Below are 20,659 nucleotides of genomic sequence, written 5' to 3' on the forward strand. Positions count from 1 at the left end.
TATGATATTAGTATTTTTCCGATCGATTCAGTAGTTTTCGCAGTATAACCGGACAAAAAAAAACCGGCTCTCCATTTATTAGTATAGACTAGCTGTTACTCGTCTGCTCCGCTGGGCGCTTTATAAAATTGCATTTTTAAATCTAGACTTGATATTTAATTAGAGTATTGTTTTGACTGGCACAGATTACCAATTCTATCGAATTGGCATGCACCTTTTATCCATGTAATTATTCTAGCTAATATTCATTGTAACTTTCAATGTGCAATCATTATAACATTCCCGTGTCTTTCTTACAAAAATGAATAATAATTGATATGAAAAAAAAAATTTGTTATGAGCATTGAAAATTTCAGCTAAAGAAATTGCAGGTCTCATAAGTGAAGAAATCTGCCTAGTATATAAACATAACCAATAGAATTAAAAAATTTATTTTAAACAAATGACATTCGAATAGAATAAATTTAGTTACAATAAAAATTCATTATTTCTAAGTCAAAAAAATATAGGTTCCGGATAAGTAATTACCACCCTATCATATACCAAAACCTTCTCCGAAACACGCTGCATCTTATGGTATTAGTATTATTCTGATCGGTTCAGTAGTTTTCGCAGTATAACCGGACAAAATAAAACCGACTCGATTTATTAGTATAGATAATTATGAGCTGTGATAGAATTTGGTATTTTACAATAAACGTTATTATAATGTGATATAATTAATGCAAATAATTTATAAAGATGATTTTTGTTTACAAGCAATCTTCATATCATATGACATTGCAAGCGAAACAAATTCACTCAACAAAATATTTATTAACTGTTAATAAATATTTGTTCACTATTAATCAATACTTATTAACTATTAATAAATGTTAAAAAATATTTATCAAAATTTAATAAATTAAATAATTGTCTTTAAATAAATTAAATTATTAATATTTAATAAATCCTTCTATCAATGTATAACACCAACCTGATCCAATTTTACGATCTTTTCATAAAATATTTCTGAGAAGAAAACGTAAAAAATTTTTAATTTACTTTTCTCACCCTGTTACAAATTGAAATCGATATTTCAATAATAAAAATTCGTTTAACTATCATTTTTACTTTTTATCAATCACTGTGCTTTGAAAGGTCGTGAAATATAAGCTAAAAAATTACTTTTCACTGTACAGAAAAATAAACAACTTTTTTTTTAGACCGTCTCATAAAAATAATAAATTCTCAAAAAGAAAAAAAAAAGTAAAGAAATAAAAAAACTAGACTTTGTTTATTTATTTGAGCAAAAAACTATTGAATACAATGAACATTGTACTTGACGGGATCTAAGGTCACCAGGAAATTTATCACGTGATACTCTCTCTTTAAAACAATACCAATTAAAATGTTAATGATTAATTAGCATACGCGCACAAAGCGGCAGACTTTCGATTCGAACTTTCATCAATAGTTGAGTCAGCTAGCCGTTCAGTTGACAAGGATCTCTTCGCTAACTAGATCGATCGTTTTCGAAAAAAATAATAAAACAAAATACATCCTCGTATTTTCACATAAAAAATAAATAGTTGCACTTGCAGAACTTGAACACAACTTTTCTCGTGACTTAAAGGTAACATCAATATAGTTTTATTCCTTGGCCGTCCGAGGGTTCGTTGAACCAGTCTAGAAAAGACGAGTGTACTTGCTCAGATTAAATTGAGTTAGAATGTGTCAATAGAGCGTTAAAGTTTAAAACTACCTCATCCTTTTTATCATATCATATTCTATGTTAGAATAAAAAGTAAAAAAAAAAAAGTAAATTTGTAAGAAAGTGGATTCAAGGTACAGTGGTCAGTGTCGTAGATTCTGTGTTGCATTCATATGAATTTATCTTTTAAATTTTTTACACTTTCTTGTAAATTCAATCTTTTGCCAACAGAAAATCCGCTGAATGGGCTTGTTAATGAAATACAGAGGCGGTATTTAAATAAAAGTAGTAGCTATGCCGGACACTGAGTTTTTGGACACCAATGATTTTGATGAATTTGACAAAGCTTTTGATTCACGAGTCGTTAGATCTAAATACGCTAGAAAAGATAACGACAGTGGTAAGTCATTTTTAGTTTTGATAATAAAATAAGTCATTATTATTTTTAAATTGCTGTTTAATTTTTTAAAGTGAGCCAAAAATCAATTTTTTAGAAGCTAGGTTTATTATTTTGTATATTTCTTTACTTAATTTTCAACTTCCGGCTACACGGAGAAAATAAAAAAGCAATGATTACTGTTTCGTACAAACATTAGGAAAGTATTAATAGACAGTAGAGAGTGCTGTATGAGACACGACTGGTTAGTACCAGCTCACGACTTAGTAATGTGCAGTCAGTAGTCAGTAGTTTTTACATAGCACTTTCTACTGTCCCAAATATTTTAACTTCATTTTCTTCCAAAACAGTGCTGAGTACTGTACAAAATAGTAATCAGTGCTATTTTTTCTTCTTCGTGTATGGAAATCGATGATTATCAAAAATTGGAAAATTATTGATTTTTCCCCGATTTTTGGGAATCGAGTTCTTATCAGATTTGCACATTTTGAGATTCTAAAAGTTATTATGACTATTCCCAGAAGGATATCTTGAAGTGTACATATATGTATATGTGCGTATTTCTGTAAAGTTATCATTAATTTGAAGCAATTTCTTTTTACTCAAAAAACCGCGTTAAATTCTATAAAACGAATCAAAACCGGTCAATTCGTTCAAGAGATTCCGGTGTTGAAAAAACTATTTTTAACTTCTCGCTAAGAAAATTGAAAATTTTCAAAAATCGAGAAGTTATTGGTTTTACCCCGTTTTTCGAAAATCGAGTTTTCATCGGATCTCGACGTTTCGAGGTCCTAGGAAGCTTCCCTGACTATTTTCACGATGATGTCCGTACGTCTGTATGTGTGTGTGTGTGTGTGTGTGTGTGTGTGTGTGTGTGTGTGTGTGTGTGTGTGTGTGTGTGTGTGTGTGTGTGTGTGTGTGTGTGTGTGTATGTAAACGTCTCGTAACTTTTGAACAGCTTGACCGATTCGAAAGGGCTTCGCCAAACTTAGATTTCCTGCAAGTTGGAACCGATTCGGATCAGTAGATTTCGAGAAATTGCAAAAAAAGTGAAAAAAGTGACAAAAAAAAGTTTTTTTTTTTTATTTTTTTTAAATATCACCGAATTGGCTGATTCGATCAACTTCAAAAACTATTCAGCTCTTAACCTTGAAATCCCGCATCAATCGCCACATAGAGCGTCAGAATCGGTTGATGCGTTCGTGAGATATCGTTGTCGAAAAAAATCGAAAAAAGTGTTTTTTTTTAATAACTCCGAAATTTTTCATCAGATCAATTTTTTTGTTCAGAATCATTTATAGAGCTCAAAAAACCACATCGATCGTCGCCTACCGCGTGAAAATCGGTTGATTTATTGAAAAGTTACAGCAGTTTGAAAATTAGAAAAATCGTGTTTCATCGAATTTTGATAAGACTTTTGAGCTCTTCGAGCTCAAAAGCATAGCAAAGCTATCTCTTTGAGCTCGGGGAGCTCAAAATAACACATAAATTGTATTTTTGAGCTCGAAGAGCTCGAAAACGTCATAAGTGCAATTTAAAAAAAAAAATTTTTTTCAATTCACATTTTCAAAATTTTTAAATCTTAAGTTAACTAAAAATTTAATAGAAATAAATAAAATAAGTGTAATGCTTATTGATGTGCATAATATAAGTATTAAAACTCGACAATTTTAACTCTCCGATGATTACTTTAAAACTTATAACCCGTGTCAACTTATCTTGTCGTAAATATGTACGAACGCTCAACCGAGTAAATAGAAGGTAAAAGACAAGTTGAGAAGACGCAGAAGTTGTACTGTTGTACTACTCAAAGTTTAAGTGTAGGTATAAGTCTCGTTAATTAATTATTTAAAACATAAGAAGATTTAATACAAGAATCGAAAGCAAAAGATAATAAATCAAAAAAAATTTTTTGTTATAAACTATTTTTATTTTATTTTGTTACTCGGAAAAAAATAAAAAAAATTGTAGGTACTTATTGAAACTTTTATTGCAGATTATATATTAAATAAAAATCCATACTACAGTAAAATATACGATAAAATATTTAGAAAGTCTATAGAAAATCCAGAAGAGTTTTGGGCCGAAGTCGGCGAAGAAGTTGAATGGAGTAAATATTGGGATAAAGTTCTGGATAATTCCAATGAGCCCTTCACTAAATGGTGAGTTGTTTATTATCTAGAGACCTATTATCTTCGCCTTCTCTCAATAAATAAAATTTCGGACAGTGGTAAAATTCCTTTAATTGTACATTATTGCCTGACCTTTCGGCAAATTAAATAAAAATAATTTTTTAATGTCAATTTATTGCTGGCAGGTCCCATCAAAATTTAATTGTATTTTATCGCAGGTACGTTGGTGGAGAAATAAACGCTTGTCACAATGCAGTGGATCGTCATGTCAAAGCTGGTTACGGAAAAAAGGTCGCTTTGATTCATGACAGCCCACTGACATCAACGATACGAAAAGTAACATACGATGAATTATTAGAAAAAACATCGAGACTTGCCGGTGCACTAGCTAATATGGGAGTGCAGAAAGGCGATCGTGTATTAATTTATATGCCTCTTGTTCCTGAAACAGTCATTGCTATTCTTGCTAGTGCTCGTCTTGGTGCTGTTCATTCTGTTGTTTTTGGAGGTAACTTTTCATCGATTAAAAAATTATTAACCTATTAATTAATTAACTAGCAACCTTGCAGTCACTATGTGACTGCCGTAGCTTGTGAACTATAAATAAACAAAATTTTGCCTCATTAAATAATGATTTTTGTTAAATTGCACTGTATTTTCTTAACTATTGACGTTTTTAAAGATATAAGCTCATCCCGATGTTACACTCATCAAGAGCTTTCATTTGAGTACCCACATGAATTTTGATATATTTCTCATATATACATATATATACATATATATAAATTCTAGCGTACCCAGCCCACTTCGCCGGGCTTTATTTAAGCATACAGGAATTAAATTATTCTCAAAAGACATCAATCAATATAATAATGTAACCGCCATAATAATAATTGTCATTTGGACCGATTCGTGCCGGTAGATTATTAATAATTATCATTTGGACCGATTCGAGCCGGTAGATTTTGAGAAATCTCAAAAAAACTACAAAAAAAATTTTTTCAAATGTGGTTTTCTTGGATTTACTTTTAAACGGCTTTATCGATCGATTCCAAAAACTAATTAGCTCTTAACATCGAAAGACGTCGATTGCCGCCAGTCCCGTCAAAATCGGTCGATTCGTTCGTAAGTTATCGTTGTCGAAAGAAAACTGAAAAAAGTGTTTTTTCGGAATCACTCCGAAATTCCAAATTCGATCAATCCATACTCAAAGATTCTTTATGAGGCTTCAAAAACTGCGTCGAATGCTGCCAACCGCGTGAAAATCGGTTCATTCATTCAGAAGTTATTGCGGTTTGAAAATCCAAAAAAATGTGTTTTATTAAACTGCTATTAGAGTTTTGAGCTCGGAGAGCTAAAAATGACACAAAAATCCTATTTTTGAGCTCGAAGAAATTTTGAGCGCTCAAGTTCAAAATGAGCGGGAAGGTATAGGGATGGCCTTTAGGGTCAACCGTCGTCCTAATTTTTTTCTATTCGTTTTTCTGCAAGGTCAAGATCATCACCTACACCCGTAAACATATCAGTTAACACAATATTGTCTCTACGATGAACGCAACAATAATCAAATAGGGCTCGCTTGAATATTCACAATAAAAGTTCGTTGTCGAGCTTGCGCATTGAAAATATGAACAATCTAAAATCAATTCGTTACATATCTATAATGATGTGAATTAACTAATAATTTACCTGATGTTCATTAAGTTTGAGAATATAAAGTGCCGAATAATCCCCAACATCATTACATAATTAATATTATTATGCTCAACAGTGAACATAACATAGTTCACTTTCCCATATAATTTTACACCAATTACACTCGAAATTATGCCACCAATTCTTATATAAGTAATGAAAAAAAAATTAAATTTCCAAAATGTACTTCAATATACTAATTTATTTATTAATTTCATATACAATCAACCCAACAGCCCTAAGGCCAATAACAGGGTCGCTACAATGTAATCATATACTAGTGGCATGCGATGTATACATATTTACATTTTTATAAAAAAAAACAATCTTACAAATATAATAAAATAATACTATGACACAATTTTTATCTTATAAAACATAATTTTTGGAAATGATATTATAAAGAGTTATCTGAGAGATTCATCTCAAAGATATTAAGGTGGAAACAAGAGTGCTGTAATTAATTGGTTGTGGGTTACCCAGTATGTCCAGAGAGCTATTATGTTCTACAATGTCATTGTCACTCGTATTATCTTAAATCTTAAATTGGATTATGAACACAATAGAATATAGAATATCAGTAATAAAAAATTAGGAATAAAAAAAATATCATTGACAATTCCAAAAAAAAAAATACTCTGATCACCGCCAGACTTTACAGGATTACTCGCCAGATCAATCTAGAGATTCCCTGAAATTTTCATTGAAATCGGTCCAGCCGTTTCGGAGCCTATATGGAACATACCCACCCACTTTCTTTTTTATGTATATAGATATGAAAAATTGATGTGGGTACTCAAATAAAAAGTTTCGATGAGTGTAATGTCGGGGTGAGCTTATATCTTTACAAATGTCAATAGTTCACAAGATACAAGGTCATTACTTAATTATTGACATTTTTAAAGATATAAGCTCATCTCGATGTTACACTCATCAATAGCTTTCATTTGAATACCCACAAGCACTTTTGATATATTTTTCATATATACATATATATAATATATCTAAATATATGAAAAATTGATGTGGGTACTCAAATGAAAGGTCTCGATAAGTGTAACATCAGGATGAGCTTATATCTTTAAAAATGTCAATAGTTCTCAAGATACAAGGTCATTTTTTAATGTATCTAGAGATAGAAAATTTTCAAATGCAGCCTAAATACTTATCATAATAAATTGACAATCGGTGGGAATGATATGAAACTTTGAAAAGGCACAAATTCAAATCAAGACCTTTGCAATGACATTAAATTTCACTAAAAAAACCGATTTTATCATATGACTATCCTGGACACACATTTTTCCTTACTCTTTTTATAATATAGATTAATAGACACCACTAATGTAAAATTTTCAAAAAATTAATTTTTATTAACTATAATAAAATTTTTTTTAGCAAAATTTAGACTTTTTTCAAAACTCAATTTTTGAGTAATTGCATAAAAAATGTAAAAATTTTTATAAAAATAATTTGCGGTTAGATTTAAATGTGACTGAAGGGTTTCTAAAATTTCAAATGTTTATAAATCACAAAATCAAATCAAAAATAACAAATACCAACTCGGTATTTTTAACCACGCGCTACAATCTCAGACTCGTGACGTCATTTCAAGCGTCTGTCCCTATTTTAGCATAAGCTTATTGAAAAAAATTACTTTAAATAACCAACCCAATTTTTTTTTTAGTTTACTGCATGATTTATAGCACCATTGACTTCCAAATAACAAATTTTTCAATTGAAAATTTATAAACAAGAGAAAAAAGTAGCAAAATGAAGTATCACTTACTTTAATCAGTAATTTTTTTTTCAGTGTACTAATTTAACAATGAATGAACAAATGAAAAAAAAAAAAAAACGTTTTCACTTTATCGTGAAATTCCATCCAATAAAATAATATATTTATTTATTTAAAAGGTTTCGCCCCAAATGAATTAGCAACACGTATCGATCACGCAGAACCAAAAGTTATCATTGCCGCTAGCTGTGGACTGGAGCCTACTCGAATTATAAAGTACCTAATCAAGCCGTATAATAAAACTTTATAAAGCAATTTAGAAAAAAAAGTACAAACTATAACTCAGAAAGATAAATATTTTGTTTAAAGATATACAACAATGGTAGAAGAAGCGATGGAATTAATATCTGTACGCCGACCGAAGTGTATTATCTTCCAGCGTAGAAATGTGTGGGAAGCGCCTTTACAAAGTTACCAAGAAGACTTTGATGAGTTGATTGAGCAATCTTTACCTCATCCTTGCGTACCGGTTGAAGCTAATGATCCTCTTTATATTTTATACACATCGGGAACAACTGGTAATACTTTTTTATTAATTAATCTATTGAATGGATAGTTAATCAGCATAACTATCGACAGATAAACCGAAAGGCATACAGAGACCCGTAGGTGGCCATATAGCGACTCTTTGCTGGACAATGAAGACAATTTATGGGATGGACAAAAACTCTGTGTGGTGGGTGGCATCTGATCTTGGGTGGGTTGTTGGACTTTCATACATTTGTTACGCGCCACTTCTCTACGGTATAACCAGCGTTATGTTCGAGGGAAAACCTGACCGTACGCCCAATGCAAGCCAATACTTTAGGTAAGGACTTTTTTTTTTTTTTTTATTTGTTCATGCGTTTGATAGACAATATTTATTTTTTCAGAATTATTGAACAGCATGGAGTCAATGCTCTGTTTACGGTACCAACAGCCTTCCGAGTGCTGCGTCGTGCCGATCCAGAGACTATTTTGGGTCGAAATTACTCCTTAAAATCGTAAATTATTTATTAATAAATTAATAAACTAATGCACAATTTTATTAATACACTGATAGAAGAATTTGTTTATATTTAATAAACATTATTAACTATTAATAAATGAATTTTTAACATCATAGGATTTAATAAATAATTATTAATGGTTAATGAATATTTTTAACTGTTAACAAATATTTATCTATACTAATATATGAAGAGCCGTTTTTTAGTCCGGTTATACTGCGAAAACTAGTGAACCGATCGAAATAATATTTATACCTTGAGATGCAGCGTGTTTCGGAGAAGGTTTTGGTATATGATAGGGTGGTAATTACTTATCCGGAACCTATATTTTTTTGACTTAGAAATAATGAATTTTTATTAATTTTCTTTACTTATGAGACCTGCAATTTCTTTAACTGAAACTTTCAATGCTCATTACAAATGTTTTTTTTTTCATATCAATTATTATTCATTTTTGTAAGAAAGACACGGGGATGTTATAATGATTGCACATTGAAAGTTACAATGAATATTAGCTAGAATAATTACATGGATAAAAGGTGCATGCCAATTCGATAGAATTGGGAATCTGTGCGTCAAAACAATACTCTAATTAAATTTCAAGTCTAGATCTAAAAAGTTTGGAAAATAAATTATAATATAATAAAGTTTACATAAATTATTTAGATCATAACAAAAATTATTCGTTTTTAATTTGAATTTTCCCGCGAGTAGTATTATCCCCTCTGTAGGTCGAACTAAAGAAAAATTTTAACAGATGATAAAACAGTTAGTAATTATACCATCATGTATGTATAGTTTCTGCTTGTTTATAGTTATTTCAATTCTGTTTATGAAAAATAATATATATGGCTGCCGAAATCGCAGAAAAAGTCACCGAACTGACAATCGAAAAAAATTAACTGTATCGAAACGGAATTATTTTGACACGCAATTTTCACAAGGGTTTTGATAAACTTCCTCAGGAATAAAACAAAAAAAAATTAAATCGTGAAAGTGATTTTTGACAAAGTTGTGGTGTTATCAAGCCCATAGCTCCCGTGAATACCACGCTCTTATTCATTTAATTCATCAGAAAAACGAGTTTTTTCTGAGAAATCTTATTTAATCGATAAGAAAAATTTTTTAACGTGTTCTGTAGTTACTATTATTTATTTGAATATGCTTTTTATCCATATTTTTTTTCGTTTAAATTATGAAAATCACGTTTTAATCGAAATCACGATTTTTAAGCGAGAGTAGAGCATACCTGCGCGCTTCGCGCTTAAGGCATGCAAAATGCAATTTTATAAAGCGCCCAGCGGAGCGGTTTTCTTTTGACACTTTTTATAACTCTATAGCTGGAATACATGATAATAATTCAATTCACTAAATAAATTAACGTTTTTTATACTAAAAAATATAAAAGATAATTATGAGCTGTTATAGAATTTGGTATTTTAAAATAAACATTATTATAATGTAATATAATTAATGCAAATAATTTATAAAGATAATTTTTGTTTGTAAGCAATCTTCATATCATATGACATTACTAGCGAAACAAATTCACTCAAAAAAAATATTCATTAACTGTTAATAAATATTTGTTAACTATCAATAAATACTTATTAACTATTAATAAATATTCTTTACTCCTAAATAAATATTTATTGAATGTTAAAAAATATTTATTAAAATTGAATAAATTAAATAATTGTCTTCAAATAAATTAAATTATTAATAGTTAATAAATCCTTCTATCAGTGTAAAAAGAGAAAAATTTGATGAAATAACGAATTATAGATTGAAAACAATCTTTGTCGCGGGCGAACATTGCGATTACGAGGCCAAGTCTTGGGCTGAAAATACCTTCAAAGTGCCGATTCTGAACCATTGGTGGCAAACCGAAACCGGTCATGCTATAACAGCGACTTGTCTTGGTCTAGGTCACAGCTTAAATCCCCCCAAACACTGTACAGGAATGCCTTTTCCCGGATACAATGGTAATTTATATTAAAAATCTTGCTTTGTTAATTATTCTTCATAAATTGAATGATTAAGTTTTACTTAAAATTTTAGTTAAAATTCTTCGCGAAGACGGAAGTAAAGCATCGACCCATGAATTGGGGAGGATTGCTGTTAAATTACCTTTACCGCCTGGAACAATGTCGACACTGTACAAAGCACCTGAACGCTTTAAAGATATTTACTTTTCAAAATATCCTGTACGTATCAATTTTATTATTTATTTAGGTAGTTGTTCTAAAAATAAATTTTTTAAAGATTTACAATTATTTTTTAAATAATTACGCTTTGAATGGTAAAAAATAAAATTTATAAACAATGTAATTTTTAAAATATTTGATTTCGAAGCTTGAAGTTTTGAAACTCTTGTACACTGCTTTATTATATAATGACTTTTGTTAAATTGCACTGTACTTTTTTAACTATTGACATTTTTAAAGATATAAGCTCATCCCGATGTTACACTCATCAAGAGCTTTCATTTGAATACCCACATGTATTTTTATATATTTTTCATATATACATATATATATATATAATATATATAAATATATGAAAAAATGATGTGGGTACTCAAATGAAAGGTCTCGATGAGTGTAACATCGGGATGAGCTTATATCTTTAAAAATGTCAATATTTCACAAGATATATGTTAAATTGCACTGTACTTTCTTAATTATTGATGTCTTTAAAAATATAAGCTCATCCCGATGTTACACTCATCAAGAGCTTTCATTTGAGTACTCACATGCATTTTTATATATTTTTCATGTATACATATATATAATATATATAAATATATGAAAAATTGATGTGGGTACTTAAATGAAAGGTCTTGATGAGTATAACATTAGGATGAGCTTATATCTTTAAAAATGTCATTAGTTCACAAGATACAGATAAATTAAAAAAATTTTAAAAAGTTTTTGGTAATAAAAAAAAAAAGTTTGTCATAAAAATTTCTTATATTTTAAATCTAAAGTGTGAACTTCTTTCTTCAAAGTTGTGACAAAATGTTTTTATCAACAATATCTATCTATAATCTTAAAGGTTTAATTCTAAAATCTGAGTCACCAAGAAATTAAGTTAATTTAAATAATAAATTAAAAAAAAATAGATTTATTTAATTAAGAAAATTTGTCAAGTATTAAAAAATAATCATAATTAAAAATGAATTAGGAAGAGGAAATTGATAGTAAAAAATAGTATAAATTATATCAAAGATAATACGCTATAGTTTACATGAATCAATTGCATTAAATTAATCAATCATTAATTGCTAATGAATATTGATTTTTAAAATTGTTAGGGTTATTACGATACGATGGACGCGGGCTACATTGATGAATATGGATATGTTTACGTTACCGCGCGAGATGATGACATAATAAATGTCGCTGGTCACAGATTATCGACGTCAGCATTGGAAGATGTTGTGTTAAGTCACCCCGACATTGTTGATACTGCCGTTGTCGGTGTACCTGAACCTACTAAGGGAGACATTCCGCTATGTCTTTACGTCATGCGAACAGGTTACATAATCTCATAATTAATCTTTCTTGCAATAATTGCGTCGCCTTCATAATAAATAATAGCCATACAAATCTATTTATAGATACGACTAAGAATGAAGAACAAATAAATCAAGAGTTAATTAACAAAGTAAGGCAGCTTATTGGACCGATCGCATCTTTCAAAGTTGCTGCTGCAGTCAAAGGGTTACCGCGAACTCGCTCAGGAAAAACGATCCGAAAATCAATCGCCGATATGGCGCGTTCAAGAGCTATTCATGTACATAAAATTTTTTTCTTTATTATTTTACTTTTATTTTATTTTACTCTTTTTTTTTTTTTTTTTTTTTTTTTTTAGATACCGAGTACTATTGAAGATGCAAGCGTTTTTGTCGACATCAAGCGAGCTTTGAACAAACTAGGCTACGCTAAAACAGTGCCAGACCCACAATAATTTTATCCGCTTGAATTTATTTAAATATTTAAATTTTAATTGTGTAATTATTATTTATAAACACGTGTATTTAGATGTAGGTGATTTCTCATTGTAAAAGATTAATTTGTTTCTAAAAATTGATATTTACAGTTGTGAATCACGCGTTGATGGTTCACATTGCAAATATAGTAATTTATATTAAATTATCTTGATACATTTTTATGTTACTTTATAATTTTTATCAATAAAATATCATCAATCCTTTAGATTTTTGTAGTTTGCTTTTTCAGGGAAATTTTTTTAGATTTTATATGGTTTGAATTAGCAGTCGCTCCGCCATCTGTTGATACACATTCAAGAGCGCAACTTGCCTGGTAAGAAGTATATATAAATATATAAATTTAACGTTAACGCTTGCAACCTTCTTTACCGTGGTGTGGGAAAAAATTATCATTGCTGTCGGTAAAAAATATCCAAAAAATTTAGATAAAATTGACATAAATTTTTATAAAAATGTAAAGCATATTTTTCTTGTAATTTTTTTTTCTTTTTTTTTTTTTTTATAAGCAACTTTACCCTGATAGCCACAGTTTCAGACCAACTAAGTTGGTGTCAGATAGTTGCCACCAACTTAGCGACAACTTGCGGTCAACTTCCGAATTTGTAACTGTTGGCGTCAAGTTGGCTACAAGTTTCTGAGAAAAACAAGACCAATCTACTGCCGCAATATGTCGCCAAATTTCTTGAGAAACTTGTCGTCAACTTGGTGCGAAAGAGTTTCGAAAGCAATTTTTGCCGACAACCTGGTGTCAACTTGGTGAACAACCGAGTTCATTTCCAAGACTTGCCGTCAACTTGGTGACAAGTTGCGGCAGTAAATCGACGGAAAGTTGCGACCAACTTGGCTATCAGGGTAATTTCGTGAAAAAAGTCAATAAAATTTTACCATGAGTAGACAAAACATTTTTGGGGTATATCTATTTTTTCTATAGTTGCTTATGGAGGTTTTAAAATTATCTTTTTTTGTTCAAGTTAAAATTAAATTCCTGTATGATAAATTTTATTTTGTCAAATGAATCCCTTATTAAAAAAAAAAAAGATTTAAAAAGATTCAACACATGCAAAATGTATATCTATATATTCGTCAAGTTAAATCTTTTTTAGTCTCTTTGAGCCATTTCGAATCTTTTCAAATCTCTTTTTCTAATCAGGGATTAATGAGTTACAGGCAGTATTTTTTTTTCTTAAAGTCTAATTTTTGTTAAAATTTTGTAAATTTATGTTTTTAAAAATTTTTTTTCTTTTTCAATTATCACCATTTTATTTATTTTAAAACATTAGATTCATCGTTTTTTACAATTGCTACATGTGGAGTTTTTTTTCTCAACTTTATTATCATAATTATTTTTTTTTTTTTTATTCCAAAAAATGATCAAATGTCCTTTAATTTCAGTGCTATAAAAATATTAGCTTTCTGATACTAAAATCCAAAGTCTAAAATTTAAAATATAAAATATAGTAAAGAGTGATATTAAAAATAACATGAAATAATTAAGTAACAATTGGTACTAAAACCAGAGCTTTAATTATTTAATAAGATGCAGATTAATATAATATATACACTGTGATGAAAAATTGTAAAAAGCAGTTTTTACTGTTGTGCAATGTTAAATAAATCTAAGGTAGAAGTACCGTTTTTGGCCACCTTAGCACCGTTTTTGGCCAGTTAACATTTGAATTAATTTATAAAAAATTATAATATTATAACCACACGGAGAAAAAAATTTTGCTATAGGAACTCTATAATAGTTAGTTAGTTGTAAAAAGTTCCAGTAGGTTAACGTATTCTTATAGTAACAATACCGTTTGGCTCCTGCAACTCTACATCGTTGAGCTCTGAGAGCTAAACGTTATTTACCTCTCACAACTCTACAGGATCGTTCTGAGACTATAACAAATTTTTGGCAGTCTGTTTAATAATTTTTTTTACGATTTAGCATTGATAATTTAATAAATAATAAAAGCGGCAGAATGAATTTATATTGCCAAAAATAATTGTATATGACGAATAAGAATAGTATTATAATAGAAATAAAATAATAATAGAACTTATATTACAAATAAAAATTATTTGTAAAATAAAAATATGGTCGTCACAAAATTATCTTATTTTCTTAATTATATCAATAAATATTGGACATAAAATCACTACCATATATGCACAAGAAAAAATAAATAAACGAAAACAAATTTTATTTTGTGTTAAGTGGGGTCTTTTTAATGTACTCCGATAACTTATCAATTATCACAATATACTCAACTAATAAATCCACAGATTCGGTAGAATCTGGCGCCAAGTTCCGTTCAAATCCGTTGTAAACGGAGCGCGAGACTACCGACTGTGTTTACTGTAAGCAGAACGGTATTTTGAGGTTGCAAAATTTTATTTAATTCTACGGTACTTCTTGTTCCTAAATTTTATATTATAACAGTAATTCATGCTTTATTTTACTGATATTAATTAATTATATTCAATTATAACAATTAATCTACTTGAAATTATTAAATGTTATCAGCACAAACTATAGCAAGCTCAAAAATTTCGATCCTAACTTATTTTCTATGTAAAAAGTGACATGCCACAGACTAAATAATTCGAGAATTTATGGTAATCTTCCAATAGATGGGAAACTACAGTTAAAAAAATACATTTCACAGCTTGCATCTACATCCGCCAGGGTGCGCTGGAATTGTTTTTACATAAACTGTAGCTTCAAGGGGATAGTTTGCTATAAAAAATGCAGCCAACGCGAGATTTAAGTTGGTACCAATTGTAAATTTTTATTATAATTACAAAAAATACTAAAATCCGAACAAAAACGGTTTCACTGTAAAAAAATCGCACCAAGTCCACGTTCATAAGACTATCAAGAAAAAAAAATTTCTTTTTTCTTTCCAAAAAGATATAAAATAAAAAAATTAAAAAATCCAAGTAACCGATATGATTGTATTTGATTTTCGGAAATTAAAATAAATTTTATTGTAAATTTGAAAATTAAAAAAAAAGTTTTGGAACGTACTTGGTGTGCGTCATTGTGTATTTCAATTTTTTTAAAGTTCTGGTAAATAGATCTTACGAATTTCATTAAAAGTCAAATATTTTGCAACCACGCACACTAAATACGTTCCAAAATTTTTTTTTTAATTTTCAAATTTACAATAATTTTTTTTTTAATTTCCGAAAATCTAATACAATCATATCGGTTACTTGGATTTTTTAATTTTTTTATTTTATATCTTTTTGTAAAGAAAAAAGAAATTTTTTTTTCTTGATAGTCTTATGAACGTGGACTTGGCGCGATTTTTTTACAGTGAAACTGTTCTTGTTCGGATTAAATTAACAGTCACTACAAATAAACCTTGAAAAACCATAAATACAAAACTTTTCTAACGAAATTCAATTTGACAAAAAAAAAAAAAAACCTATTTCCTTAAATAAATAAACTGGAAACTTAATTGTCCTCATATATTTTTAATAATATGGATGTGTAACAAAATAATTCTGTTTGTCATTTCAGAAAGTTATGAAATATATCAAGCGCACTCCACTACTGCGCAACGTAGAGCGCTCCCAACTATACCGTTTGGCTCTGAGAACAATCCCGTAGAGCTCTGGGAGCTCAACAACATTGAGTTATCAGAACTAAATAACATTTTGTTTCTGTAACTCTACAACGAACAGTAAACTGTGTATAGTTGTGGTAACTCTACAGTTACGTTACCAGAACGAAATTTTTTTTTCCGTGCATATTTTTGTTGAATTTAAAAAAATTTATATTAAAACAAATTGAGTTTGTAATGGTTTATTAATATAAATTCATTTCTATCTTTTATTTGAACAATAAATGGCCATAAACGGTACAGTGATTACAAACGGTACTTCTACCCTATCTATTAATTTTTTGATAACAAAAATTTAAATAATTAAATGTAAGTATACTCTCGAGTCTACTATCACTGCATAATAATAGTCGCGACAAAATGAATCTATAAATTTTATATTGACAATTAGTAATTTAATATTTCATGTAAAATATGTGACAACGTCATGCGTCACGGATAAAAACTACCAGCCACATCCTTTGTGACGGGTTCTTTTTCTCGCGGGAGATGTGAAAAAAAGTAAAGAGAAAGGGTTAAAAACCTTTAGGCTTTCATACCGCTCTAAAAAATTCATCGTCTAGGGGATGAGGCTGAGTCGTTATACACTCACACGTTACCGAGTAGAATGGTTAGCACGAGCGAAGGATAGAAAATAAAAAATAAAAAAATGTTTGGTATCGCATCGTCATCCCGTCAGGAGAGCAAGAGGAGGTTTTCTATTACATCTCCGAGCACGATTGAAGCCTTTGGGCTTGATATGAATGAAAGCATTCGGAAAACCCTGAAGAAATTCAATATCACCTACTAGTAATATTGCGCCCAGCTACTCAATTTTTTTTATTGAATGTCGTTCAATTTAATTGACAGTTCCTCGACGCACACTTATCTCATTGATTACAATATTATATTATATTACCTTTAATCAAAATCAGTATTTCTGTATTTATTTCTTTAGTCTTGTTATTCATTTTATTCATACGCTGTTTGTAAGCTTTTTTCATTACAATTTCATCTTTTATAGTATAAGTATCAAGATACTTTTAAATAAGATATTTTGCCTTTATGCTTCCCGTCAATACAATTTTTATTTATATTTATGAAAATTCAATAAAGGAAGAAGAGTTAAATAGTTCTTTTCTCAATTTTCATTAAATAAAATTTATAGAAGATAAAATGAATATTATAAGAAAAATTTAACTTTATAATTTTGTATTAATTTAATGGCCATTAAAAAATGACTGTGAACACATAAAAAAAAAAAAATTCTACTTGAAGTAAAAAAATTAATGAAGATTAAAATAGTGATGAGTCAAGAAAAAATTTTTTTTCTACTTAACAATTCATTCTGTACATAATTACACTGATAAAAAAATAAGAAAAAAATTTTCGATTCAAGTAAAATTTATTTTAACTAAACAGTAAAAAAGTTTGCGTCAAAAAACTTAGTGTTAAAAATTTTTGTTATATCCACTTGTAATTTTGAAAAAATCGAATTTGTTTTTTTTTGCATATTTTGAATGTTCATATATTTGAGCATATCATTCGAAAATTTTACATTGATCTGGCAAATAATTTCGGAGAAATTAGCTTATTTGTAAAGATTTTTTAACTTAGTTTAAACGGTTCCCAAAACTTCAAACGCGTTTTTCTCGAAACGGTGTTTTCAAAGTCGGTGAGGAAAATTTTTCCGAAACGGTTGGACCGATCGGCTTGAAATTTTCACACGATTTTCTTAGATACTTGTAACAGATAATAATCGAAGGAATAAGGTTTTTGGTTATAATTTCGATTTTTTAAGCCACTTTAAACTGTAAATTTTCTTGAAAAAAACGATTTTTTTTCTTTGGGAAGCCGCCATTTTGTCAAAAATCAAAATTTTGACTATTCCATCGATCATTACCTGTATTCATATATCCTAAAAATAAATCTTTTGTTTTTTTTTATTTCTGATAATTTGGATCAGAGATATCTTCATCACCGCCAAACACTTTTTTGTGGAGGTCCTTTAGGAGATCTAGTACAGGAACAACGGAACTTTATTCTGTTAAATCAACACAAAAAAGTGTTAAATATTTAACATAAAAATTTTTAACACAAAATTTTTTACTGTGCAAGACCATTCTCTTAATTCAAAAATTTTTCAACTTTATCAAATTCTTCAAAATTATTTTTCCGCTTAATAATTTTTCCCTTCAATCAAATTAATTTTTTCATCAGTCTAAAAAACTTGTCATCCCTTTTACTTAAAAAAATAAAACAAACAAATTTCCCGTAATAATAATAATAACGAGTAACTAAAAGTTTTTAATCTTTTTAAGTGACAATATATAAGCAATAAATTTACCTTACTACTGCAATACATCAAATTATCCACAGCGTCTGCATTAACTCGTAAAAAGTAGCATGTAAGTGCGAATGTTTTGCACAGACACGCTCACATTTACATAGAAAAAGAATGAAAGTGATACGAGATAAAAAGAGTAAGTCGAAATATTACGAAAGCTTCATCATCAAATGAGAGTAACTTTGGAGATATATACCCAAAAACTATATATATATAATGTAGTGTATATAATATGAAATACAGAAGAGAAGAGGGGATTGAGTTTTAAAGAAGGCGCTTCAGCTTTTATTCATGCATAAAATCCATATTCTTCGGTTAAAAGTGGAAACAACGTGCTTCATCGCGAGAGAACCGTCGCATCACCGACTACTACGATACTCGGCATTTTCCCTCCTATCCATTCACACTGCACCCACAACTCGGGATCTCCTTGCACCTCCGGCAGTAAAAGCTCCACGGTAATGTAGTGTAGGTGGATGCCTCCTATCCGACTTCTCTGCATCCCTCTCGAGTCTTTCAATACATATACTGCTTCATTCTTGCTATATAATATTATACATATATATTATGTATATATATATATATGTATCTACGCTCTGTGCTTTATACATTATACGTATTGCTGTGGGTTATCGCACTCTGAACGTCGTCGAGTCAGTTGCCCAGAAGCAAAATATTTCATTCGTGACGACTTTCCTGTTCATTCTTCACTTCTATCTCTAACTATACACTAACTTTATCTATCTATATTTTGCTATGATAAAACCCGCGATTGACATTGATCATCTACATTCTACAATTTATGAAATTTTTTATATAATAATAAAAAAGTTTGGAAAATCCAAAAGTGCACACCTCATAATGCTCATTCATTTTTTAAGAAAAAAATTAATTGTGTAATTGATTAAAAAAAAAACATTATAATAAAGTAATTTCTTACAGAGTATTTTTTATTTTTTTTTTTAAATATCGGCGCCCTTTTTTCTTGTCATATGCGCACGCAGTCTAAAAAAATCTAGCTTGATCAAGTGGCGCCATAGTTTTCACGCGACAAACAAGAAAAGTTCGTTTGGCTTTGTACGGTTGTATCGTAGTGAATTTTAATAAGAATTCAATTAAAAAAAAAAAATACGTAAACTAGGCCACTGATATGAAATACGGACCCAGTTCATCGAATTCTTAAACTAATAAAAAAGGTCCGGTCTTGAAATATCAATTTATTCGGGAGTAATCGTTGGTACATTCAAAATGGGGTGACATCCGGACGTCCACGTAAAATTTTTTTCAAAATGTTTTTTTTTTTCAAAATAACAACATGAAATGATTTTAGAAAATAAAAGATGGTTTAATTTAAGTGTTTTTTCGGTGTACATCTACTTATATCATTGTATAAGTCGCGTGCTTAAAAGTAAAAGGACTTATAGCTAAAGGTTAATAGGGATTTATGCTGAAAGGGCGGATAAAAAAATTTTTTTTTGCCATTCGGTTTGAAATTGTCTGAAACGTAAAAATCTGTGAAAAAAAAAGTTGGTATCCTAAAGCTGAAAGGGCGTATCTCAAGACATACGCCCTTTCACCTTTAAGAAAAGTACAACTTAAAGGTAAAAGGGCGCATAAAAAAAAATTGTATTTTTTATACCAAATATTAAATAATGGTTTCACAAGACAAGTTATACTAAAATAACAGCCTCATATACAAATTTTGTTATAAACAAATAGCAAATAAATCAATCAAAGACAAATTACGTAAAAATTAAGTAATAAAAAAAAATCACAATGACAGATAACATTCAAATATTTTGAAATTTCCCGTTTTAATCGCCCTATTGAATATAATTACTGATTCCGTTCACAGAACAGCTGTTTCATCATGATCAAGCATCCAGAATCTAAATTTTATAATAATTATTTCTTAAAATGAATAATTCGACGTTTATAACATCGACATTTTGACCATTTTTAGTTATTTTTTCGAAGTTAAGATTTCAATTGAA

At 29.3% G+C, this 20,659-nt stretch overlaps 1 protein-coding gene across 2 annotated transcripts; it reads left to right on the forward strand.

Moving 5' to 3' along the window:
- The first annotated feature begins 1,398 nt into the window (after positions 1–1,398).
- On the forward strand, positions 1,399–12,772 carry LOC123269505 (acyl-CoA synthetase short-chain family member 3, mitochondrial). Of its 2 annotated transcripts, none has more exons than XM_044735243.1 (13): positions 1,399–1,615; positions 1,925–2,093; positions 4,087–4,252; positions 4,441–4,730; positions 7,835–7,931; positions 8,025–8,233; positions 8,295–8,523; positions 8,588–8,698; positions 10,490–10,689; positions 10,766–10,911; positions 12,021–12,243; positions 12,327–12,502; positions 12,581–12,772. In XM_044735243.1, exons 2-13 carry the CDS (start codon positions 1,988–1,990, stop codon positions 12,674–12,676), a joined length of 2,049 nt encoding a protein of 682 aa, XP_044591178.1. In that variant the 5' UTR covers positions 1,399–1,615; positions 1,925–1,987; the 3' UTR covers positions 12,677–12,772. The 2 variants fall into 2 exon arrangements, with proteins under 2 accessions (XP_044591178.1, XP_044591179.1); XM_044735244.1 differs by lacking the exon at positions 1,399–1,615 and adding an exon at positions 1,655–1,835.
- The last annotated feature ends 7,887 nt before the right edge of the window (positions 12,773–20,659 follow it).

The sequence above is a fragment of the Cotesia glomerata genome, linkage group LG7 (assembly GCF_020080835.1).
Source record: "Cotesia glomerata isolate CgM1 linkage group LG7, MPM_Cglom_v2.3, whole genome shotgun sequence".
NCBI lineage: Eukaryota > Metazoa > Arthropoda > Insecta > Hymenoptera > Braconidae > Cotesia > Cotesia glomerata.

Coding starts and splice junctions, on each gene's coding strand:
- LOC123269505 (XM_044735243.1), top strand. CDS start 1,988: ATGCCGGACACTGAGTTTTTGGACACCAATGATTTTGATGAATTTGAC. Junction 2,094..4,086: donor TAGAAAAGATAACGACAGTG/GTAAGTCATTTT, acceptor CTTTTATTGCAG/ATTATATATTAAATAAAAAT. Junction 7,932..8,024: donor GAGCCTACTCGAATTATAAA/GTACCTAATCAA, acceptor TTTTGTTTAAAG/ATATACAACAATGGTAGAAG.